The sequence below is a fragment of the Andrena cerasifolii genome, chromosome 1 (genome assembly GCF_050908995.1).
Source record: "Andrena cerasifolii isolate SP2316 chromosome 1, iyAndCera1_principal, whole genome shotgun sequence".
Classification (NCBI taxonomy): Eukaryota; Metazoa; Arthropoda; class Insecta; order Hymenoptera; family Andrenidae; genus Andrena; species Andrena cerasifolii.
Window position 1 is genome coordinate 15551997 of NC_135118.1, and position 26663 is coordinate 15578659.

A 26663-nucleotide genomic window follows, 5' to 3' on the forward strand; every position below is an offset into this window, starting at 1 on the left:
CTCTGGTCCAAAATTCTGTGACAAATTACGTGACGCTACGCTTCTGGGTTACTTCAATAAACCACCATGTAAAATGCACCTTTTCAGGTGCACCTGAATGGCCCTCAAGAATTTCGCACGCTGGTGTGTCAACTGCATGAAATTCACATACCAATTCGTCCAAGGGGTCGTCTTTAAATTACGTAAAGGTAATTTGGCGAATTCTTACCCCCTCCCTCCTCCAGTATAAGAATTCGTAAGATTCGATCCAACCCCCTCCTTACGTAATATTTTATACACTTAATTTTTTCCGCTATTAAAATTCTTTTAAAGGTTTACATAATTCATTGAACTCGGTTTTGTGAAATTTAAACTAAAACTACTTTTCCGGAATATTATTGATAGAATTTGTATTTATTGAAAATTTGGTTAAAAAATATTACGTAAGACGCTATCTGCCCCCCTCCTGTAAGAAAACGTAAGAAATTCGCGACCCCCTCCCCTCCTAAAATGCCTTACTTAATTTAAGGATAACCCCCAAGGACCTTCTTCTTTTTTTATCATATACCTACACCAGAATGAAAAAGCAACTGAACGTTCCATGCAATTTCGTTTCAAGTAAATGGAAGCGAAAAGGTTATGGGTGTATTGAAAATTTGGAATCGATGAGCGAAATAGGGGAAAAGTGGATGATAGTAGCTTTCAGACTCGGTCGTCGACCCATCCAACACCGCGCAGCTGCATTTTTTGTAATCTCCTGAAAACGTTTCTAATGGATGAGTCGACAAGGCGCACGCATCATTTTCCCGTATTATGTCGGGCCGACGGCGCGTAATTGGGTCTGATTCCTGAAATCGCGGCCCGGCAATTTCCGTCTAAAACGGCACGTGACGCCTGTGCACGGTTGCGCGGCTTACTTCCGCGGTACGGTGCACGTGCATCGGGCCGCGATGCGCTTTCAGCTGCACACGCGTCGCGTTCTTGCACCGCGAGCACCAATTCCGTTCGCGTGGTGCTTGCACGGAACCGTTTTGTCTCACGGTACGACGTCCGAGATGATTGACCGATCGAGGCCGGTACCGTTAGGAAAAATTGACGCTTATTGACGTATAAACACGCGAGTCGCTGGACACTAGGCTGCCCCAGCGACGCTTCTTGCAATCGAGTTGATCGTTGCAACAGAACGAAGTCTCTCAGCTTAAGAGATTCACAATCGAACGATTTTTTAGCTTAGGAGGGTTACTGCTAGAAGGGAGCGGAGTTTAACTCAGGAGGTTTGGAAGGGACGAAGGTCAAGTTAGGAGGTTTAGAAAGGCACGCAGTTCAACTTAGGAGGTTCAGAATGAGATGAGGTTCGACTCAAGAGATTTGGAAAGGGACAAAGTTCAGCTTAGGATATTCAGAATGGAACAAAGTTCAACTTAGGAGATTTAGAATGGAAAAAGGTCAACTTAGAAGGATGGGAAAGGGACGAAGTTCAACCTAGGAGGTTCAGAATAAGATGAAGTTCAACTTAGGACGTTTGGAAAGGGACAAAGTTCAGCTTAGGATATTCAGAATGGAACAAAGTTCAACTTAAGAGATTTAGAATGGAAAAAGGTCAACTTAGAAGGATGGGAAAGGGACGAAGTTCAACCTAGGAGGTTCAGAATAAGATGAAGTTCAACTTAGGACGTTTGGAAAGGGACAAAGTTCAGCTTAGGATATTCAGAATGGAACAAAGTTCAACTTAAGAGATTTAGAATGGAAAAAGGTCAACTTAGAAGGATGGGAAAGGGACGAAGTTCAACCTAGGAGGTTCAGAATAAGATGAAGTTCAACTTAGGACGTTTGGAAAGGGACAAAGTTCAGCTTAGGATATTCAGAATGGAACAAAGTTCAACTTAAGAGATTTAGAATGGAAAAAGGTCAACTTAGAAGGATGGGAAAGGGACGAAGTTCAACCTAGGAGGTTCAGAATGAGATGAAGTTCAACTTAGGACGTTTGGAAAGGGACAAAGTTCAGCTTAGGATATTCAGAATGGAACAAAGTTCAACTTAGGAGATTTAGAATGGAAAAAGGTCAACTTAGAAGGATGGGAAAGGGACGAAGTTCAACCTAGGAGGTTCAGAATGAGATGAAGTTCAACTTAGGACGTTTGGAAAGGGACAAAGTTCAACCTAGGAGATTCAGAATGGAACAAAGTTCAACTTAGGAGATTTAGAATGGAAAAAGGTCAACTTAGAAGGATGGGAAAGGGACGAAGTTCAACCTAGGAGGTTCAGAATGAGATGAAGTTCAACTTAGGACGTTTGGAAAGGGACAAAGTTCAGCTTAGGATATTCAGAATGGAACAAAGTTCAACTTAGGAGATTTAGAATGGAAAAAGGTCAACTTAGAAGGATGGGAAAGGGACGAAGTTCAACCTAGGAGGTTCAGAATGAGATGAAGTTCAACTTAGGACGTTCGGAAAGGGACAAAGTTCAACCTTAACAGGTTTGGAAGAGAATTAAGTTCAACTTAGGAGGTTGGTACAAAGGCGATGTTCAACTTAGGATGTTTGGAAAGGGACAAAGTTCAGCTTAGGATGTTCAGAGTGGGACCAAGTTCAACTTAGGGGGATGGGAAAGGGGCGAAGTTCAACTTAGGGGGTTTAGAAGGGAACGAACTTTCACTACCTTTTAAAAGGTAACGAAAGATCTCGTGAATTGCAATTCGAGTAAATATGTTTCAACTAAAAAATAATATCTCCACTCGTAGGTCGAATTCACAAGTTTCAAGGATCCGTCTCAGCACAATTTTCTTTATTTCAATTTGGAGTACGACGTTTTACTGAGTCACTTATGAATTTGTCGAAACGAATGTGAACGTCCATTCGAAAATTCGATTAAGCTTGAGGAAGTTAAAGCTTGCGATCCCATTCCGACATGCTGCAGGATTGCAGACTGTATGGCTTTTCTGCGACAAATTCGATTAAAATACGGTGCACGTAAATACACGAAACAGGGTCAATGCCGCAGTAGCATCGCGCAAAGGAGAAGGTGATTCATGCGGTAAACGTACAAACGGTGGCTAGTGAACCTTGACATTTCTGTGTTGAGAATTCTCCGCTGCTTTCAGCGTTAAACGAGCTAATTAATGCAGCCAGGCGGCCAGGATTTATGAAACGTTCGTTCAACTTTGGAGAAGGATTCACGGGTTGATTCTTGTCGGTTATAATCTCGCATAAGCGCCAATGTATAAGTATGCTAAATTCGCTTTTAAAGCGCATCTTGATATCTTTCTCTGTAATATAAATTAGTGATACACCATGTTAATTACTCCAACTGATTGACTGGATTACAGTGATTCAGTTGGAGGAGGGAATTCAGCGAAATGTATTCATTTGAAACGACGAATATTTCTGTACCATTTATATGACCTGCTCGTTGCGGATGAATAAAGTAAGACATAGACGAATACGTTATAAAAGTGTACATCGATAAGGCGTTACTAATTGCCGCGAAGTACCCCGGATAATTCATAAATGGAGTGCAGTAGGCGCGATTAAGTGCTATCTCGAGTGAAACGTTCCTTGCGTTTATCTGGTATGCATATCAACTTATATACGATGCAGATAAATTTAATGCAGAAATTAAGAGAAACAAGACAAATTTATGTGGCGCTGTCTTGCCATTTAGGTGAAAGTCGAGGTTGTAAACAGCACTCTGCTATGCATTCGAACAGAATTCTTCTTCATTTTGCGATTTGGTATCATTCCAACGTTTATTTTCTTTCCTCTCTTCTACCTTTTCGACCACAACGACCTGTGCTGATCCCATTTCTACCGATATCTCTAGAAAGGACCAAGTGTGGAATAGATATGTCGCAAACTTTAGTCATCCGGAACGATCGACCATCTTAGGATTTATACAAGATTTAATCGAGCAACGTAAAAACAAATTTCACCCGTGCAATTATGTTTACCGTTGCAATAGTTTGGTGTTTGTTCTGTTTTGCAAATACAGGAAATATCGGGATGCAATCGTTCGAGAAGATTAATAGCCACTGTTTTATTACAATGACCAATCAACTGAATGTTTAATCAGTTTAGCACATGTTTAGTTCCCCATTATAACTGTGAAAAAATATCGCAAGCACGTGATGTTGAAAGTATGAGCTTTATAATTAGAAATGTGAAGGTCCTAGGTGTTTTATCAGTACATTAGCGAGTCGACAAAATAATGCAAGGATGCGCTCATAGGATCCGCACTAATAACCGTGATGAATTTTCTCGAGTATGAAAATTAACGAAGCCCTCTGGTATTCGCTTTTAAATTGCATGAAATGTGTAATTAAAAATGTTCCCCATGTGGAAAAGCTAAAAGCGTGTTAACAAGGCAATTTATAGGCACCGCCGTAATCATCATGACGAATTGTCTTAATTTAAAAAATACATAGCTGTAAAGTTTAATTTGATAAATACATAGTTGTAGGATTTTACAAATTCTCTGCTGCTTTAAGATATGCGCGATCCTGTGCTCGGTTGAAAAACTAATTTCATCATTATCTTTCGTCTTCGCCAAGATTACTTTGCAGATTATCTGGTTTCGTCATCTATAACAACTCGCTGGTCAGTGGATTTCCATTTGCAGCGACTCGCGTGGGCATGCTCGATAACATGTTTGCCACGGTGGTTAGCAACACCCATCGATTTTTCCGCTGCTTTTCCATTCTTTTTAGTCTCTTAAGGCGACCCACGGATCGACTAGCACGTAGTTATGTTCCTGCTAACGAACGTCTCGTCATTATCCTTATCGATCGTTAAGTATATTCCAGCAAATGAAAGTAAATTAGGTACATCTGTTCAGATCTGTAATTTCTAATTTAATATACTCCAATTGCTGATAAGATACAATAGATTAAGAAACATAAAGGAGAAAGTCGAACCGAATAGTGGAAGATTGCTTTCATACACAGAACGTAGAAATTATTTAATTCAATTCAGTCTTGTGTTTCTGATTTCTGTACTCAAATTTCTGGTTCCTTTTTAGAGCCCATAAAAAATGTTATGCAATGAAAATTTTTCACGCGACAGATTACGCAATTACTCGATTTAACAGGAAACAAATCTGTGTCTTTAAACATTCCAGAATATGTACTTCGCTACTTTAATTTTTTTTTTCAAGTAGAACACGCGACATCGGTAATACGTTTCGAAAAAGTCCCGCGAATATTATCGTTGCGAGATTACTGTTTTACCGACGACTGGCAAACTACTTTAAGCATTCTCTGTCTTATCCGGCAAGCAGCAGTGCCGCGACTTTCAATTTCACCGCAAAGTAAGAGCATCCACTTCGCTCCGTCTCTAATTTACGAGTTTCCATCGGAGCACGCCTTCAATTACCATTCGCGCCGCGCAACGAAAGTAAACGCTTGGGCGTGTGTCAGCAATAATAAGAATATTATTTAAAGTATTTATTCTGGAAGAAATCTGGGTCGCGGACGTCGCTTCGACGTATACAGTGTCCGACCAGGCGGATCTAATCGCCATAAACTTTCTTATAAATTCTTTGTGATTTTCACGAGCCGTTTTCTCTCAATCATCCGCCTAACGTCTGCCACTTCTAAACGACGGCAAGGTTGTAAATACGTTACAGATCAGAGCGCATCCATGCTGCGCGTATAATCGAATTACGCTCGTACCGAATATCATGCATTCCACCCCATATAACTTTAACGGCCCCTGAGCCTCGCAGCATCACGATTTCCATTAAAAATTCTACTGTCTACTCCCATTGCACTTCTAAATAGTGCACTCGATCGGACCAGGTTGTCCGATCCAAATTCGAGAAACAAATAAATTCTCCCTTAGATTTCGGCAGATTACTCGACTTTCTACTCGATACAATGAATACGGAGAACACATTTTTTCAGGTAGTCGTGTTCGAAACGGTAACGAACGTACTTTCTTCCAATTAGAACCGAGTAGGAGAAAGAAGTCCGAAACGGGAACGAATTTCGATTCGGGGGGACAATGTCAGTGAAAGCACTTGAAAATTGAAAGGATTCAAGTTCGTCCAGGCAACGCCCAGAAATGAGATCTCGGTGGCGGCGCGAGTAAAATCGAGACTCATTGAATGACGGTTTAGCTGGTCAGAGGTACACCGAGTTCCCTTGATTCTCGGACGCCAACCGATTCGCATAGTGAAATGGCTGCCCTCTCCTATGTTATAGCCATATATGGACGAAATTGTTATTTAATAAAAGTTTCGAATAAGAAATAGAAGTTAATAAAATTATTCATCTTGTGTCGGATATAGATAACCCGGGTTAAGTTTATGCGTCGAATAAAGTTTTCAACTTTAACTTTACTTTTAATTTTATTCGTCGAGCGTTTCAACTTCAGCGTCGAATAAAAATTTCAACTTTAACTTTAACTCTAACTTTAACTTTAATTTTAATTTTATTCGTCGAGCGTATCAACTTCAGCGTCGAATAAAAATTTCAACTTTAACTCTAACTCTAACTTTAACTTTAATTTTAATTTTATTCGTCGAGCGTTTCAACTTCAGCGTCGAATAAAATTTTCAACTTTAACTTTAACTCTAACTTTAACTTTAATTTTAATTTTATTCGTCGAGCGTTTCAACTTCAGCGTCGAATAAAAATTTCAACTTTAACTTTAACTCTAACTTTAACTTTAACTTTAATTTTAATTTTATTCGTCCAGCGTTTCAACTTCAGCGTCGAATAAAAATTTCAACTTTAACTTTAATTTTAATTTTATTCGTCGTGCGTTTCAACTTCAGCGTCGAATAAAAAAATCAACTTTAACTTTAACTCTAACTTTAACTTTAATTTTAATTTTATTCGTCGAGCGTTTCAACTTCAGCGTCGAATAAAATTTTCAACTTTAACTTTAACTCTAACTTTAACTTTAATTTTAATTTTATTCGTCGAGCGTTTCAACTTCAGCGTCGAATAGCATTTTTAACTTTAGCTTTAACTTTAACTTTATTCGATATCAGAGTGCTCCCCTCATTTGCCGCCACAAGAACAGAAGAAGTAAAGGGGACAGCGTTCACCTTAGTTCGAGACCGAAATCTCGCCCTCTCGCGAAGGTAGGGCGGCCTCTTTCACTATCTGAGCGCGGTTCTGCCCAAGAATCAAGGAAACTCGGCGTATACACACGGCGTCTCCATTCATTCGCCGGTCGGAAACCACCGAACTGTATTATATCCACTTGATTACGGTGGCCGAGCGTGCGAAGGCTCGATTCGGCGCGTTTCCACACGCGTTTCGACGTCACTTTCGACCGAAGTTTTTCGACGGCGGCGGAGAGCCAGTCATGGTCCACGTCCCAGCAGACCGGACGAGTGGTAATTACGGTAGCAAAGCTCGCGCGTAGTCGCTACGTAAAACACACGTTGCCCGGCGGTTTCGCTCCCTTATCGCGTACGCACGCGCACGGCTGGCTTGTTATTATCATTTCTCAGCGGGTCGACGGTGATCCGGTAATACCTGACGCGGAATTTTTCCGCGGTGCCGGACGAAAGGTGGGAAAAAATAAAAGAACAGCGCACCTTCGATTGCGCAACTCCGATCGCCGGCGATTTGCCCCGAACAGGTTGCACTTGGTCGATCCGTGCTCCGAGCCGCTAGTAAATTGCGACACGATCGTACCGCCTGTAGGACTAATGTCAAATCAGATAGCTGACGAACGACCGCTTAATTGAAACAGTCACTTGTCTTGGCTTGGTTTTCGGAGCGAAAAGATACGTATCGCTGTTTGAGACAGTGGACGCGCGCGCACGGTGCTGAAAAATCGACTTACCGTGATCCCGGAATGATTCGAGAGATCCTTGATCGACCTTCGTTCGTTCTGCAAGGTAATAGGCGTGATCAGATAATATCCTTGCTTGAATTTCTCCGCTGACCCAAATTGCACAGGCAACGGCAAGTGCCTGTCCGTTTGCTGCAGCGGGCCGATGCAGTGCTCGCGATGAATACAAATTATGCATCGAACGAGACCATTGCGTTGTTAAATGTATGGTATTCCCTCGATGCTTTAAGAAGCTGTGAAGCGAGGCTTAATTCTGTTCGGAAGGCATGCTTCGCAGCAAAGTTGTCGTGCGACGAGGATCCTGCACGTAAAGAGGTAGAGCGGTCATCAAGAGCGTTTAAAGTACCGTTGCCGATAATCTTCATCTTCTTGAGGTAATCATACACGGATCTGATCTTAGAAACTCCGTGGCGATATCGGTTTCGCATTCGTCGCAGCTCGCGATAAAGCAGTGTCGCACGATTTTTTGTCACTTGATCGCAAGTAGGGTACGCAGATCGCGGTTAATTCGAAGCCAGTTTCAGCAACTTTGACCTGCGGCATGCTGTTTGTCGGAGCCCCCTGCTTTCGTGCACGTCTCCGTGCGACATCATCGGCATAAAAACGAAGGCAAGATCGGCTGGGAAAAAGTGGGTAATGATCGTACTCGGAGGCGTATAAGGAAGAGGAATAAACGCACCGCGAGTACCGTTCGAAAGTGAAAAAAAAAACTGGGATGTTAAATTCGGAGATTGGCTCTTTTGGTTTTTACTCCACGGTTTAGTGGCGGAACGAGGGATAATACGGTAATTGTTCGATGCTAGAAAGTTAACCGTGAATGGATTAGGCACGGCGGATTACGCTGGCGCTGTTGTTTAGGAAGTGGTTGTTTTAGTTTCGTTGCGTTGGAAAGCTGTGAAAGACTGACGGGAAATTGATAATGGACAATAATTCGTAGTGTCTGTAAATCCTTACTCTGTCTAACATGAGTATGCTCGGTGCGAATTGGTTACAACTAAGTGACTGGGAAATGTAATAATTGTATAATGCTACAAGTAGCTATAAATTCTCAGCGTTTCAGCTCAACATTTTACGAGCTCCCACAGAGCTGTATCTCTATCGCGTTTCTGCTATAGTTGGACTCGTTCAACTCTCGATATTACTTCGCGTTCAAACAGATAAACAAAACTCTGCGGTGTGTCGAGCAACATCCGTCATTTTCGTGCCATCTACTATAAAAGCAGGGTTAATTGCAAGGTATAAAAAGTGAATAAAAAGGGTTGCGGAGGATTGACAAGCGACCCGTTTACATCTCATTAGACCTCCACTTTACACCGTTTCTATTTCAGTTGAATATAATTATCATTAAGCCGTGTGTCAGCTGTAGACTTTAGACGTAAAAGTTGTTCGATTTCAACAAAATATTCCGCTATCATTCATATCTGACGAGCAGTGCAGATGTTACCTGTACTTTCACTGCGAACGTCCAAAATGCCTCGGACCTTGACACAGTTCCGGATGTTCAGAAATTCTTGAATGCTCGGCAGCACAATATCCATTTGGAACGGGAGCGTGAACAAGAAATAAACGCGAGGTTCCGCGGATAAACGAGCCGCGCGATAGAAGGTAGCGCCAACAGGTTCTAACGGCTCGGCAGGAAGACTTTATCGGCTCTGTCCGGTCGAGAGGCGATTTTTGGTACGGGTGGATCGATAAGGAGTCCAGCGAGTAACACGAGGAGCAAAAGTTGTGTCGTTTTGGCGCGACGTCGATCAGATAATCGCCGCGGACGCTGCCCACCGGATCACGGCAATTTACTTTTCGTGTCGCGCGCGGTACTTTCTCTAAAACGCACACGTTCGATACCGATCTGACATCTGCTTTAGCGTCCCGTCGCGATTATACGCTCCGCGACCCATTTTCTGGGGGTTCTGACCGGCGGCGCGTCGAATTATCGGAGAAAATCGGCATCGATCGTCTCCACGCCGCAACGAGTCGACGATCGTTCCCGGGCTTCGTTTGCGAGAATCACTTTTACTCTATGTTCGAATAGAATCGATCGGATTCCCCCCCGAGACGATCGATCGGTTACGCGTCAGACCAGAAAATATCGGTACACCTTGACGTGAAAGTTACTCGGTTTCTTGCGTACGTACCTACGTCGAGGACAATGGAAACGACTAACGAATATCTGTAACAGAGGCGTGTCTGCTATGGCTGGTTAATCGTGTTCAACGTCGATTTCCTTTGGATAATTTTCCACGAGATTTTGTTTGTCACTGTAAGAAACAAAGTTCCGCGGCATTCCATAAACCTTGGTTATTTATTTTAGCTCTGCAGTGTTCGTAACGATGTTTAGGGAAAAGAACGTAGGTACCTGTCGTAGGTTTTAGGACAAGCTTGAAGTTTAGTAAACTGAGATTAATTATTTCTGAACATTTCCGAAGTTGCTACATCTTTATGCAAAGGAGAGGCTGTAGAGAATAGTTCAAGGAACAAGATAAATTTTAGATTAACGTGTTGCAATGATCGAATGCACGCTTAACAAAACGTCAAGTTGATCTCGAGACTTCGCGTGGCGCAACGAGATTCATTGCTTTTCGGATATTTCCAGCGTACCTTCACCTTTTCGAAATACACAGTTCGTAGAGGAGGGCTCCAGGAGTAGCCTGGTATTTTGCATCCCAGGGCGATGTATCGTTCGGTTTCTAAATGTCCGGTAGTTGTCAGGCACGCGCTAACGAATTAACGTTCACCTGACTAGGAGGCGTTATCGTGCAAGCTCCGTTTCGAGCGAAAGGAAATCTTGCGTGGGCACCGGCACGCGATAGTTTCCCGGGAATAAAAGAAAGGGGAGCGAGAAGAGAAATAGAGGAAGGAAAAAAAAAGAGAGGATTGCCGCATCGTCGCGAATTATTAACGGAGCGTATCGGAGAAAGCTGAGATGGAAAATTGAATCGGCGGGATCGCACTCGGCGCGATGGTGTCCTTTGAGAAGTTCAACGTTTAAGAAGCGTTTCGCAAGGGATGTGAAAAAGTAACGCCTCTTCTAAGTATCGGGCTCTAATTATGCCGCGCCTAAAGAATGAGGCGCAAAAAGCGGATTATTTATGGAGGCATAAAACGCGCGTTTAGTGCTGAAGAAGAGGATGCACGGGGCAGAAATGCTTCCAGGAAAGATTAATTTGTCTGGAATCTTTAAGCGAAGCTGAAGAGAGAGCACTTCACGTCCCCGATAAAACTTCACAACGAACTCTTGCACGGACACGAGTTCTCGGGTGAATCAGTTCATTCCAACCCACCCGCCTCTTCTTACTTCCTGCGCGATTTCTATCTGATACAAAACGAACCCAAAAGGACGAGCCTGGTCGTCGCTGGATCCCAACAGCGCAGTGAAAGCGGCAGACGATAGAAAAGGAACGCAGTCGGGGTCGGTTTAATTCTGCGGGGGTATCATCGAACTCTCGACGGAATGCCAGTCGTTGGGACTTTGCGTCCGTGGAATTTCACTGAAAAATTTGTCACAGTTTCGTTGGTACACCGTTACGATATCTTAAGTTTCCAATCGATTTATTTCTTTATTTCTCGAGTATTTCTCATTCGAATACGTACCGACAGAAATTTTTCAAGGAACTCTAAGATCGTGCGATTCTTGGCAAGTCCCACGTTGTACTCATTCTAAAGTACAATTTACTATCATTGACAAAGTCAGAGTCGCCCACGCGTGCTTTCAAAAGTGTACAAATTATTACCATTTTGGAGAACCACCTGTTGTGATATCGTCGACGATACATCAATTCGCGAATGCGACGGCACTCTCGTTTCATAGTGGACGCCCGCGAGAATCGTGAGAGGAACCCAGGGATGAGTCTAGAAGGTTCGGTGGTAGGGAGATGAAGTTTCGATCCCGCGACGGAGAAGTGGGTCGTTTCTCAACGAGTCGAAGTCACTCGACGAGAACGTGTCGGCTACGCACTCCTTCGCTGCACTCAGCTGAGCACAGTCGTCTCCGATCCGCGATCCACGGTCCTCCCACCAATTCCCGTACCGATAACCCGCTGATATTCGCTCGGAAGCAATCGCTGCTTAAATTCATTCCGCGTATAGTCGGAACAGGTGAAAGGTGAGATCCAGCGGTACCGTCGAAGTCCGCGTCGCAGGTGTGATAAGCCTCTTCGCGGAAGGAAAGACACAGCACCGGATCCAAAGTGAAGTGAAAAAAATAGTGCTGGCCGCAGAGAAGAAGATCGAAAGTGACAGGGCCTGCTGGCGGGATTTCCAGCCAACACTGTGCTCGTTGGAAAGTGGTGAAAATCAGACCCGTGCGAACTCCACGGTCCTTTGTTCCTTGGATGCCCCTCTGAAGGCAACCTTCGGTTGTCCATTTTCCAGCCTCGAGAATTTCCCCCGGGTTTTCTCTCTCAACTACTTCCGCGGTACAATCCCGCAGGTTCGCCGTTGAGGTCGATCGTGAAGTATGACTACCAGGAAGCATCGCAACTAGTACGACCCGCGATGAACGTCCAAAGCATCGTCGTTCATTGACACCACTTTCAACCTATCCGCCGGTCCGCTGTCACTCAGAACCCGGTCACCGATCGCGCCATAGGAAATGGGTGACATCCGAGTGCTGGATCCTCGTATGGATCCTCGCTTCGACATGAAGCAGTCCCGTCCGTGGCCCCCCATGTACCGAAACCACCCAGCGTCCAGGGCGCCGTCCTTCTGCTATCGGCCTGTCCCCCTAGACGCCATGGGTCAGTGGATAGCGCCCCACTTGGCGGACTACAATTACGTGCCGGCCAGGATAAGCTCGTCAAGCGGGAACAAGGGCCGCGATTACTATTACCTGGCGCCGTTATACAGAAACGCTATGCCGCCACCGCAGGCGATGTCGCCCCTTCAGCTGTCCCCCGTGGCCGTTTCCCCGAGAATGATGATGATGGAGGCGCCAAGGGGTCGGGCCAAGAGCTCCGGCGGCCTGTGCAGGAGCAGCGTGCCGCCTTGCACCTGCTCCGTGGGCAGGACCAGGTCCCTCGAGGACGTCAGGAGCGAGGTGAGCGAATGGGAGGATTGCCACGACGAAAACGGCAACCACCTGCAGAGGAAAAGCCCGAAGAACGGCAGCGCTTGCAGACAGACGCGCAGGTCCATGGAGAACCTTCTGGACGTCGAGGCGACCGAGCAGCACGAGCTGAACACCTTCGAGAGGGTCGGCAGAGGGTGCAAGAAACAGGACGAGAGGAGGAACGAGAAAGCGGGAAGAAGGCGCGGCAGCTATATGGTTCGTTGGCTTCTTGTTTGGGGGAGTCCGGTATTAGGTGGTTCTCGTTCATTAGGGAGTGGAATTCGGGTAATTAGAGCGCACGCCAGGTCCACCAGTTTTCGTTGAATTTTGATGGTGACCATTGTGTTAGATCTTTACAGTTGAATTCCATTTGCACGTGGTTTGTAATCCGAGGTGCGAGAGGCTAGATTCCGTTAGATGGTCGATGATTTTCCTTGAAATTAACCTTGCTTCTTACGAGCTCTTTCTAATATAAATATTTATGAGCGTCGGCCCTAGGATATCGATGGAGCGTCGATCTCTGCCAGTTTCTCCGTCGCTAGAATCCCGTTCCGCGTTGTTTTTGAATTTAAATGAACCTGCGAGCTGGAGGTTCGCAATTTCATTTCTAATGAATCACCTGGACACACGATCCCGTTTCAGCCTGGCGATTTAAGCGAAATTCTGTCACTTTAACATTCGCATTTTAGCTATTTTATAACCAATTAACCGGTGCACTTTGCGTATGCAAATGAGCTTAAACCACTTTTACTGGGAATTTCAATTCGATTTATTTTATGGATTTGTAACACCATCGTGTCTTGCATGCAAATTAACGCGATCACCTATTAATGGGAAGTGTTCCATGTGTTTGTTAATCCAGTTTCGTAGTTTCCCGGTAATGTCTGGTTCCGAAAATTTACGCACCTTCTGATCCATTACGCGCCGTGAATAAACGGCGCGAACCGGGGTGTCTTGCAAAATGGCCCCACTCGCGAGACCCCGTCGCTGGATCTCAGCACCTGTTGCAATCCGGAAGCGATCGTATCACCAACGTATCACTGAAAAAGAAATAGGGATAATCGATTTTCCTCTCGGCTCGATAAGCATCAGCTGTGTCCGATTGAATTTCTGTTAAAGAAAGTCTGGTCTTATATCTTTTAATTGGGCATCGAGATTGCCAGTCGCGTGTCGCAATAAAATTTAAAGTATATTCTTTGCTCGAGAGCAGTTTAAGTGGAGTTCGGTTAATCGGTGCAAAACAGCTAAAAGGATTCGGTAAGAAATTTTTAGGCAATTGATCGTTAGAATGTTTTACGCAGGGCTGTGACACAGTTGTCCAGAGTGGTCTTAATTTCTATAATAATCCTTCGCGCGGGATTTTTCTAATAGGGTCCACTATGTGTTTTGCCACCAAATCGATTCGCACTTTTTCAAAAGCATCGAGCCGTCGTTAATGAGGCGTAATTTTGCAGGCTACGGCTAGAAAGTGTTCCCAATTGCTGGCCTCGTGTTAATCCACCGTTACCTGTTCATTAAAAAGAAAAGAAGAAAAAAGAAATCTAACAATAATCATCGATCGCTTCCGACGAACTTAATCCTCCGCTTCACGAACTCCGGAGAACTTCCTGCTCGATCGTTTCAATTAAACAGTTCAAATTTGTTTGTTATAATTATCTCTTCGCTTATGGAACAATGGTGTTCCATACTTAGGACATAGCGCTCGATCGCGTACTATTAAATCGTCATATCGTTAAGCAACGACCTTAATTATTTACCGATGTTGTCATCGACCTTAATTGTTTATTTATTTATCCATTATGCGAGAAAGCTTCGTCGTATATTCTGACAGCCACAAATATAAAGAGAAACTTAGCATCGAAGACCTTGAATTTAAACATTTCGTGTACTTTATTTATTTATTATTTATATATACACGGGAAAGCCTTTGGTACATAGAGAATAGAGAAAACCAGAAAACCTTCATTTCAATTACCTCCGTAATTGAGTCAGCGAATTATGTAGCGAGGATTCTTGGCAGAAAATTTTTATTAATTTTCGATTCCAATCGATCGATGGACTCTTTTCATCTCAGTCGTCTGGTAATACAGAAATTGTTGATCTTGACAAAGGCGGATTCACGAGGCACGTTCATTATACATTCACTACGTCGACGAGGCCTCTTGAAACTGGAACAGCCGTTGCTAACGATAATTAAAATTACCGGACACTTTCGAAAAAAAAACATTTTTCTGGGGAAAGTGAATCCACGGATTGCGCAATCCGGCGAGGACGAGCGATCGCGTCGCGATCTCTGTAAACTGCTACGAAATCCGGGGGGGTTTTTGTTTGCACAGCAATCGATAGGATGTCGAAACCGGAGGCGATTTACTTCGGAAAGTGCTCGTTTCGACCGATGAGGTGCTTAATTACCGTGTTAGACTCACCGCAGTTGCAACAGTTGGCAATCACCTCTGTAATCGCTCTTTTTCTTCGTCCACCCTTCTTTGCGACTAACTTGAAAAGGAGGAAGTGCTTTGGATTTGTTACATGAAGAAACGGGTAGGAAAAAATTCCATTATCGAGCGGTTTGATAGCGTCTAATGTATTCTAAGTAATAGGCCATTGAGCCAGAAAAAAAGGGTTACATAAGAATGTTTGAGTTTATTGTACTTTGTGAACGTATGATGAAAGGTAACTTCGTTAGAAGGGAACGTGAAAAGGATAGTCCCCTTCAGTTTCTCGTTGCGAAATTGTTGGATCATTTTCGTCGAAGTACACTGTTTATGCTTCAATTAATAACACATCACTAATGAACGCGAGTAGTGGAAAGTAACGCACAGTTTAATATACGTTTTAGTTATTGCACACGATCGGTATCAGTGTATTTCTTCTTTAAATTTCGTCATACGACCGTAGCTTTCGTTTCGTACGGGGCAGAAACTTTTTGGAGCTTCTCGGGAGGCGTTGAAACGGGGGTGCAACTTAAATACATATGCACTTAGCATAAATAATAAATATTTCCTTGTCAGACATTCACAGCATATTAACAAGGTACATTCGCTCTTCAGCATTTTACTGCGATATAAATTATCAAATGCTCTGCGCGACGAATGGTAGGATGAAGACGTTGAGTCGCAGCTAGTTAAATTGTATACACGTTACATCGAACATAACTTCTTGCGCCCGAGGGGACCATCGTTTGAACTATTACGTGGTCGGTCGGTTTAAAGGCCTCTGGTTTTCAAAAATCCCCCTTTGGAGCGTATCTACTCCAGCACCGGTTGGATACCAGTCGATAAGAACTCGTTGGGTGCAAGTGACCTCTTGTAAAATTCCTCGGCTGCCATAATGTCGTTTCGTTTGCATTCCAGTTCTCAACTTATTTGCGTTCGATACTCGCTTGGGGACTAGTTCTTATCCCTTGTTATATTTTAATTATCGTGTCTGGCCTCCAGCCGACAATCCATCATCCATTCTCTGTAGTTCTGCGGAAAACAACTCGTCTATTAGTTGCTCCTTCAACCACGACTGTACCTGGCGACACCACACTCAAAATTTAGGAAGATTAATTTTGTTCCCGTGGCCACTAGGAAATATTCTTCCCTTTCATTGCAGTTTTCACAGGTCGAGTACCTAACTGGAAGCTGTAAGAGATGTAATGATTTGTATCAGCGAGTCAATTTTTTTTAATCATCAAAAATCAAGTTCATCTAACCTAAAATCACCTACAATAATTTAAATTTTCGTTATATTACAACCCTATATTTTTGTACTATTCTGGCTAATTTTAGGGGCATCCTGTATATAAATAAATAAATAAAAAAATTAGAAAATTCAAAAATATAAGTGTACGTTAAGGGGTTACGCCACTCTGAGGCGCTCGAAACAGCACTAAACTAGACGCATTTTTTTTACTGATACTATGAGATTGAAAATTATTTCTTTTCTTCTTATGTATGGAGCATGTATTATTACATATATTGCATAGATACTGTACAAAAATATTAAAAAATGGCCGAGTTATTTGTTGTCCCGCGAAGCTCGTCCGCCGTTACATACGTGAGTGATGTACCATATTATAACGTTCAGATTCATCTGAAATAAAAAAAACATTATGATTTTAGTGTTCCTTAATAAAATACCTACAATGTAGCATATGGATTAGAGAAAAAAAACTTTATTGCACAAATGACAGCAAAGTGAAGAAAATTATTCTTTTTTCACAAAACAAAACAAACTTAAAACATTTATTATATACGAATGGGTTATCGCATCAAAAAAATGATATGCCACATTGTAGATAATACTATTAAGAATATGCGTGCCAAGTTTGAACTCAATCGGACAAATAGTTTTGGAAATATTTGGTACACGCTCACACGGAGGAGCTTCACGGGATAGCAAAAATAACTCGGCCATTTTTTAATATTTTTGTATAGTATTTATACAATATATGCACTAATACATGCTCTACATATAAGAAGTAAAGAAATAATTTTCAACCTCATAAGGTGAATGTCCTAATTTCTGCTCATTTAATAAATAACTCGTCATAAAGAAGGTGTAAAAAATTTGTTTGTGATGAAAATTTGCAGAGTAATTGATTAATTCTTTAATAATAAATCAAGCAATTCAAAAACTGTTTAAGAAAGATATTTCAAGATTGTTAACTATTAGTAATTTCTAATTAAATATATAGTGCTCTAAATGTTCGTATTTCTGCTCATGAAAAATAGCGATGTATGTATTGCCCCAAGTTCGTGCAACACTCGCGTAAATGTTTAAATAGTTTAGAATTATTTTGTTGCAACTATAGTACAAACGCAACGCACATAATAATAAGAAAAATACGAAATGAACCAGCGGCCATGGCCGTGATGGAAACACCGGTTCCCGTAAGATCACCGAAGTTAATCATCACGGGCGGCGTACTGGGGAAAGATGGGTGACCATCACCACCTGTCTCCCGGTGCGTCGCTGCTGCTGGGACCCGAAGGAGAGAGGAGAGGGAAAAAGGAAAAATGACTATTAGACTTCTTCCTTAGTAGCTGCAAACAAATTTCGTCTAGTTCCGAGCGTCTCAGGGTTGCGTAACCCCTTAAACCACGAATAATCTCAATGCACCTAAAAACTCCGATTCTAAGCTGCTGCTCTCGCAAAGGAACGCTAACGAAACGCAGTGCGCGTGCCACAGTCGTATAAATTCGATGGGTGAAATTCGGTGCAGGCGTTTCGAAAGTTCCCTCTTCCCAAACCTCGGTCCACGTCTTAAGGCCCGACCGCACTCGCATCTTCGGTTGCCCGAAACACCCAGACGGCTGAAAAAGTGTGCCGCAACCCAGATCCCGCGATGCGACTGGTTTCACCGGAATATACTCCGTGAATATTCTATTTCGATCCACTCGGATCTTCCCGCAGTATTTCTGGGGATCTGCTTTTGACGCGATTCCTCGATCGAGGGGATTGTCTTCGATGACCTATGGACGCGTCGCGTCTCATCTCGCGGGGCCGAGGGAAAGGACCAAATGCGGGTAGACGAGTCCGGTTTTACCGGTTCACCGTGAAGAGTGAAAATTTCAACGCCCAATTGCGTGGGCAGATTGGTCCCGGGCGTTCCAGTTTCGCGGCGGCGGTTTTCCATGGGGCGACGGATGTCGATGGAAAGCGCCGACCGATCGATATCGTTCGGGCCGCGTCTGGCTGGGAAATTCCGATTTCACTTCGACGTGCCATAGCCGCGAATTTACGCGGTCGTAAATTCGCTAATATCCTCCGGGATTTATTACGAATATGTATCTAGGATGGCTTTTCAATCGTTTCCTTCGGCAGGCTGATTGGAAGGGGAAAAAGAGGCCGAGGAAGGAGTCAAGGCTGTTTTAATCGGTAATTGTTTTTCATTGAGCCACGCATCGTTGGGTTCTCAAAGACGCTTGATCGAAGGCCTTCAGTCTCTGCCGGTGTAATTTCCTTCTCCCGATGCACCCTTTCTTTTAAACGAAGCTCTTAATTTTATGTAGACTGCAAAGGAGTCGGGATTTAGTCGTTAGCTTGCTGTTCGCGATGAGAGCTACGAAATGGATTGGTATTCAGTTCGAATATCGTTATCGTTAGTTTCATCTTGAAGCACACAGTGTAGTTGACTCAAGGCGATTAGATTCATGAAGGATGTTCTGAGATTGTTACAGCTTTACGAGTTAATTGGCTCTGGCTCTATCAACCGAAGTAACAACCGTAGAAATGAATTCGATAAGAAAACGCCCGTAGAAAGTGATTGCAGACCAAGTCCACTTTATCATCCAAAGTAGGGGAAACATAAATAGATGCACTGGAGCAGTTTCAATGGAAAGCGAGAGCGGCGTCTAATCGTGTTGCTCGACGTTTGATAATTCCACAGATATGAATTATTCATAGGGAAAAAAGCAACGAGCCTCGATCGCTGACCTAAATTCGTATTTCTGTCTCATCGAAATTCAATAGCCGCCCGAAAATTGGCAAAAGGACGATCATCGCTGATTAGCGTAATTGCTCAGTAATTATCTTAAAACGCGAGTTTAGTGAACCAGTTGCTGTGCCCTGTTTTTGATCCCAATCGTCGTTCAGGGATCTAAAGAGCGTTCTTGATTGCTTTGAGAAAAGAAAAGAAAAAATGTGAGAGTTTTTCCTTGTCATTCTGGTAACCACGCCGCAAAATTCGGCACCATTCAGGTTTTTTTTTTCTAAGTGAATACAACAAATAACAATGTCAAACTTTTTTTCATTTATTAAGCTACTTATAATGTATACGGTACAATTTTTTAAATACACTTTTTATTGTGTTTTTTCAATGTTATTTGAAGGTAAAAATCAAGTCTTTGAAAGGACGGCGGGAGTGATTTCAGCTCACAGACTCATCTGAAACAAAAAAACCAAGCTGATTCTTAATCATTATGAGTACCGCTATCGCAGATGCCAGAATTAGCCACGTAAGTAAAAATTTAACAAAATTGCGGGCAATCAAAGTAAAAATGGAAAATTTCGAAACTTGAAGTTTGAATGCGCGCAATTTTGTTAAATTTTACTTACGTGGCTAATTCTGGCACCTGCGATAGCGGTACTCATAATGATTAAGAATCAGCTTGTTTTTTTTTTGTTTCGGATGAGTCTGTGAGCTTAAATCACTCCCACCAGGGCGGTATTTCTTTTCGAAGCCGCGATTTTGAACTCGAGATAACATTGAGAAAACACAATTAAAAGTGTATTTAAAAAATTGTTCTGTATACATTACGAGTAGCTTAATAAGTGAAAAAAAGTTTTACATTGTTATTCATTGTATTCACTAAGAAAAAAAGCCTGAATGTTGCCGAATTTTGCGGCGTGATTACCAGAATGGCCCCTTAAGGGATTAAGCGATGAATCATACTTCGTAGGCTGTAATATTATTAATCTCTACTCAGCCTTTAAAGGCTGTAAGTACAGGAGAAAGATTATTCCTCGTATATTCAACGTGACCTGTCACGCGAAGGATGCGTCGGATAATTACAGTGCATCAATGGGTATCCTTGAACAGTAAAACTGTGTAGTTAATCTCTCAGACTTCCTCAGAGATTAACAGACTTTCCCCTCCTATTTTTACCGGAGACAAATTGAAATTGTCTTGAAGCAATATCTGCTTCATTTTTACACAGAATGAGATTAAGTAAAGCCCTTACAATTATCGCTTCGTCCACAAAAATCTCGTACTAAACTGAAAAGAATCCTCCAACAATCTTCTGTATAATTTCTCCAATTTGAGTCAGTTTATTTGTGTCACTTTACGCTTTTCGAGTCCAAGGAGTTCAATTAGCCAGATCAATCTATAATTGTACACACTGCGATTCCTTGCCACGTCGTTCCCCTCGTATCCCAAATGAAAAGTCATTCCATCCGATGATTCGATTAAAAGAAAGAAACTCCTCGCAATTTCGCGAGTTTAGTGACCCGTCAGAGAAACTAGGCTCTTCAGCTAGGATCTCTTGAAATTTATCGCTCGTTCCCGGATGGCTTGCCACCGAGCTGTTTCCGGCTCGTTAAGCCGTCCGGAAGAAAGCCAATTCGTGGATTTCCACCGAAGTTCGGGCTTCGAAACGGATCGACGATCGATTTTCTCGGCGCGGCCCCGTTCTCGCTCGTAAATCGTCCCGACGTTCCATTCCGAATCTTCGGGACACTTCGTCGAGCTGTTGATGCTCCTTTCGCCGAGTGGCTTTCCGAGCAAACGTTCCGAACTGTCTGAGCAGGTTGATTTAGTAACTATTGTCTGCGTGGATGCTTGTTAATTATTTTAATCGTTCAATGACTCTTATCACAAATTATAAAAAGTTTCCTGATACTTTATTCAGGGTAAGCTCTCGTCCCGAGTGTGACACAATTTGAACACTGCAATGTGCTGTTCTCTGTTCAAGATTCAAGGCAAGTTTTTAACTCGAAGATTTTTCTGTCAAGTGTTGCAGATATTTATTGCAATTGGACACTTATTGCTTAGTTGAAGGGGAACACCTTCTCAGCGCAACGTGTACAATTTAGCTCAGCGTATAATTGCGACATGGAAGCTTCACGGACCACGTGTTAGCTATTGACTTATTCGGCGATTACGTGTCTATTGTTGCATCCGATCGAGCCGATTCCTGCCGGCGCTGCTCCCCCGTGAACGATACACTACGGTGAACACCGATGGAGAAACGGCGCTCGTGACTAAGCAACCAGCACCGCTGATTCGTTACGTTCGTTGGAATCGCTGTACACCTGTCTCGTCCTAGATCTCTCGAATTTTTTCCACGTCGATTCTTTATCTTGACCGCGTCATTCCAGCACTGATACGTTTAATCGCGCCTCCTCGGATCCATCAACTGTTGCAACGGGCAGACCTGGCTGCTTTCCTGCGATTCCTTGTGTTATGCTTTTTACTTAGTTCTCAGTTCGCTGGATGCTCAATGCACGTACAACTATCCACAGATAGAATCACCCGAAGCTTTCGCAATGACGAGTCAGTTTTCACCGTTGAAACAGGAAATCTAAATGGTCGCTGTCACAGGGAATCGCCCGTCCACTACGTTGCGTAATAAAATTATCAGTTGCATGCAAAGCTGATAGACGCAACACTCGACAAAGTAATCGCCATCGCGTCGTGTGCAAACTGACTTCTGCATTACCGAATCTTGAACAACAACTGTCGTATGCCAAATTGCCTTAGTCCACATTCTCGCATACAGGGAACACAATAGAAGCTGTTGAATAAAATCACGAAGTAACATCTCGAAGATAGAACGCATCGATGAAACTGTTTTGACTTCAGCTGTTGCTGATCACGAATTATAGACGCGTAACACGAATTTTAGACAGTAAAGCGAAGTCACGCCGCTTTGGAATCTAAACGAGGGAGTGGTTTTCCCTTCGTTGCGCGGTTTACGGAGGAGATGAATGAGAAAGAAGCAACGGCAATCCTCATTTCCCTTGCTAATTCCTCGATCGAGATAAACGGCCCTGGTGGAACCCGAAAGTAAAAGCGTGGCGAGGCGCGCGGAACGTTGTGCAAGACGAATCGCGAAATAATTTCGAGCACCCTCGGTGTTTCGTTAAGAAAAAGCCCGAGGAAAATTCGTTTATCGCGCGATACCGTTTCCCCGGCAAACGTCCTCGCGCCCGAGCGTTTTAGAGCTGCGGTCTCCGTTGCGACAGCGGGGCGTATCGTTCCGTGACGATGCAAAAGTAAATCGAAGCTGATCGGGGAAAAATTCGCGCGAGCCCGAGTAGAACAGAACGATTTAACGAGCTGCGCGAGGAATATGCATAACGGGGTTACGCGTCTACGTTCTGGGGTGCCTGGAGATCGTTAGTCGGAAATTGAATAATCAGTTTGTCGTGATTTCCCCGAGGCGAAATCGCATTGTGACGGAAAGCGCTCGCGCATGAAAGATTTTTCATTATCCAAATTGGGATACTAACGATTACGTTGATCATTCCGTTGAACTTATAATAACATTGGTCGCTATCCCTGAGAGATCTATTCCTTCAAAGTGGATTCCTATAGAGACTGGCTACGAGGTGGAAGAAAACGGATGATGTGAATCGGTCGTAATGAATACTATGAATGTAAATGAATACTCGGTGTAAGACGAGCCTTCTAATGACCGTCATCGTAATACGAAGGTGACTTGCCATGGAAAAATCAGATTAACGGCTCCTATATAGGGGAGACCGGGGTAAAATGAGCTTCCTTAAGTTATACTTTAATAATAAAATATATTTACAAATTTTGGTGACGTAATAAATGTGTGTAATACCACAATGATAATTATGCACATTCAGATATCGAAAAATGGAGATTCATTTAAAAAAATTAAAAATGAAGCTTTAGTTTAGTCCAATTAGTTTTCTTTTTCAATCTAGCTTTTTGGATAAATGAGTCTTCTTAAGTGTGTTATTTGAACTGCAAATTTTTTTCTGCGTGTTTATAACAAGCTTATAAACATACACGTACACGCGTTTGAGACAACATTAATCCTAACATATATCACAATTACCTATATCCTTAATTAATTAAAATTCGTATTTTATTTCAGCTCACTTTACCCCAGATAGTAGTCATTTTACCATTTTCTTTTCAAGTTGAATTTTAATATACTTTAAGTTTATTTTAAATATTGCTATTCGTCATTTATCAGTAGTAATGTTCAAATTATATTATAAATCTATTTCCATACATTTTTATTGAAAGGGAAAAATTTTATTCGACTTCAAACTTTTTTCGCGTCACTTTGCCCCGGTCTCCCCTACAGTGGAAATAAATCTTCTGTACTTCGCGATGTTACATCAACGGTATTGTAAAGCTAATTGACCATTACATTAATCATCTGTACCCTAGGTATACATACCATGCTGACCACTTGTAGAATAGAAATCGGTCTATAGCATTTCCATAGTGTAACGACATTAATGCAGAGAAAATTGATTTTCACCGCGGCGAATCGCATTATAACGGTGACCTTGTTTGGAATAGAAATCAACCCTTTCGTTAAGAATACGTCGCTTATTATAGCAACGATCAGCTGCATCTGAATAACTATAAACGCAGCGCAAATCGATCGTCAGGCGCGCGGTTGGTGACGGTAACAATCAGCGCGATAGAAATCAACCATAACGTTCAGTATGATAAGGACCGAGGCAGGTGCAACGTGAGCGAAGCTGTAAACGATAAAGCGCCCGGAGCAGGAAGCTCCACCGGGATTAGCATACAAATAAACATCATGATTGCGTAGAAAAGAGAGGCGTTAGAAATCCTTTCAAGGTCTGACTTTCTAATTCCTCTGCCGAGTTTTCGTCGCTCGTTACGTTCGCTGGTCGTAACGCGCTGGTTTACCGAGAGTCGACTGGTTCGCGTAGAAAGATGTGCCGAAATCGCGCGACTTTTATTTCACAGACTACACGGGGGAGGTCAGAGCGGGCGTCGCTCGAGATCTAATGGGGCGCCAGCCGGTTTCCCGAGTGAATTATTAAAAGAGATAGTTGTAACTACTTTCCACCCAGCTGCCGCAGATATTACCGCGAGTAAACTTCCAGCTGCCAGCGACACTTCCAACGGAGACACGGTTCGAATTAAAACCTGCCGACATTCCTAAGGTCAACGTGAAAACTACTTAAAAAGCCTCGTTTACATAATGTCAAGCATCAACGAAGTCCCCTGCAATAAGTTTCCTCGCCTCGCGCGCGTAAATAGCAGGATCCACTTTTTCTGAAATACTCCCGGAATGTTATCGATGTGCAAACTCACGCACGATATGCAAACGATAGCAGAACCAACGGATTACAGTCTTCAGAGTGGTTAAAGGAGCAGCGCTCCGTGACGCAGATCCCCTCCCACTGACATGTTTGACGGCTCGACCACGTCGATCGTATCAGATCTCCGTAGATTTGCAGATTTTTGCACCGCGCCGAGGGGTGTGATTAATCGCCTGGCAAAACGTCGGGCACGCGAGCCCCGCGCGTGTTTACAGTTAGATCGGTTCGGTGGGGAAGCGAGTAACCAGATCGCGAATTCGGTTTCAGCAAGAGCCGAGGCAGGAGCTGGACGCCAGCAACGGCAGCAGCAACGGCGGGCGACCGAGATTCGTTCCTGTCACGGCGCTCGAGGACGTGCAGGCGGTCCGCTGCGCTGAATTCCACCCCCATGGAAAACTGTACGCCGTGGGATCCAACTCTAAGACACTTAGAATATGCTCCTACCCAAAGCTGCACGATGTCAGGTGAGAGCAAGTTTTTTTTTAATGATTTTTTTGTTTACATAATCTTGCGCGTTCGATTGGTCGATTACACTGTCCAAGAGCCATTTTGGTCTGTAGTTTTTGAGAAATTCGATTTTGAAAAAAAACACTGCGAATTTTCAACTTTGAACATCTTTCGTGTCGAAATAGTAATAGTTATTCGGTTGATTGTCGCGTGAAATTATTATATAAACCCTCCCGAATACAACGATGTAAGTTATTGGTGCATTATGAACATTTAAATATGTTTAATAAACAACGATTAAAGGGAAAGAACGCCCGAAATACACCCACTTTTGCAGATATCTTTAAAATTTAAAATATATAGCAAGATATCTGTCAAAATTGGTGCATTTCGGGTGTCCTTTCCCTTTCGATCGTTGTTTAAACATATTTAAATGCTTATAATTCAATAATAACTTAATATCGTTGTGTTCGCGAGGGTACATAGAATAATTTGTTAGACCATACAACCGAATAACTATTATTGTTTCAACACAAAACATATTCAAACTTGAAATTTTGCATTTTTTTAAAAAATCGAATTTCTCGAAAACTAAGGGTGATGGCGATGAACGGTTTACGGATTCGTTTTCAGCGCACAAAATCTATAAGAAACGGCTATTGAATGTTACAGAACATTGTTATTTGTGTTATTATACTAATATTCGAATGTGGTACCTTCTTTTCTTCGAAATTTTGTTTATCGAAGAGATCTATGGCGGTGCCTACTGCTTTGTTCTTTTGTTCTTCCGTTGAAGTTTTTAAGACACTTTTAGAGACTGAATGTTTATGCTTCGGTAGCTCCTGTTCTCTAGGACTCATTGCTTACGTGGTAGGTACTATGTAGACTGCAATTACTTTTTCTTTCGTCTTTGGTTTTTACATTGATTTTTACCCGTGGAATTTTCTCTGTCGTGACATTGAGCTGCCCAAGGTGCCTCGGTTAGATTTTTTTACTGTTCTTTTGTGGAATACGGTTTCATGCTTTGATACTCGAGTTACTCAATACAGTTATGCAGTATTGTGACACTGGTATCGATTGATTCGGAAAGTGAATGTTAAGGTTGTACGATTCCTTCTTACTGTCATTTGTTCACTTCTGCTTGTTACAATTGAGGACCTTGCAGATAGAGGGTGCAACTCCATTTTTGTATAGTTTTTCAGTTCTGACGTGTAATATAGGCACGTACAAAAAATGTACATCGTTTGGCGCACGTTTCATGCAAATACGATACCAAATAAGCGATTTATTGCAAATTTTGAGCCTGCGCTCATTGCTTTGTGTAATATTTTTGTTTTGGGCAACTCGAGATTTGAAAAATTCGCCAACTATAGAAATAAAAACATTTCCTCAATAACTACTACTTACTGTGTGAAAATGATATTTTTCAATTAGTGCTCTCTTTTTAATTTTAAGTCACAGCAATAATTTTATAATCAGCTTTTTCTAATTTACTTGAAGTTGGTAAAGATGGAGCTGCGCCCCTCTTACTGCAAGGTCCTTAATTTGTATTTCTAACTGGGTCATCTCGGAAATCGAAAGCACTTTCATCGAAAAATTTGACGAGCTGC

The 26663-nt window shown here is 42.7% G+C and overlaps 1 protein-coding gene across 5 annotated transcripts in view; it reads left to right on the forward strand.

The window, feature by feature from the left end:
- The window catches only part of LOC143378961 (WD repeat-containing protein 47), a 93548-nt gene that overhangs the window by 51812 nt on the left and 15073 nt on the right, over nucleotides 1-26663 (forward strand). For all 5 annotated transcript variants that reach the window (XM_076831202.1, XM_076831168.1, XM_076831194.1 and 2 more), the window contains one exon: nucleotides 24874-25070. In XM_076831202.1, the coding sequence (XP_076687317.1) occupies nucleotides 24874-25070 (197 nt within the window). The remainder of the gene's footprint in view (nucleotides 1-24873; nucleotides 25071-26663) is intronic.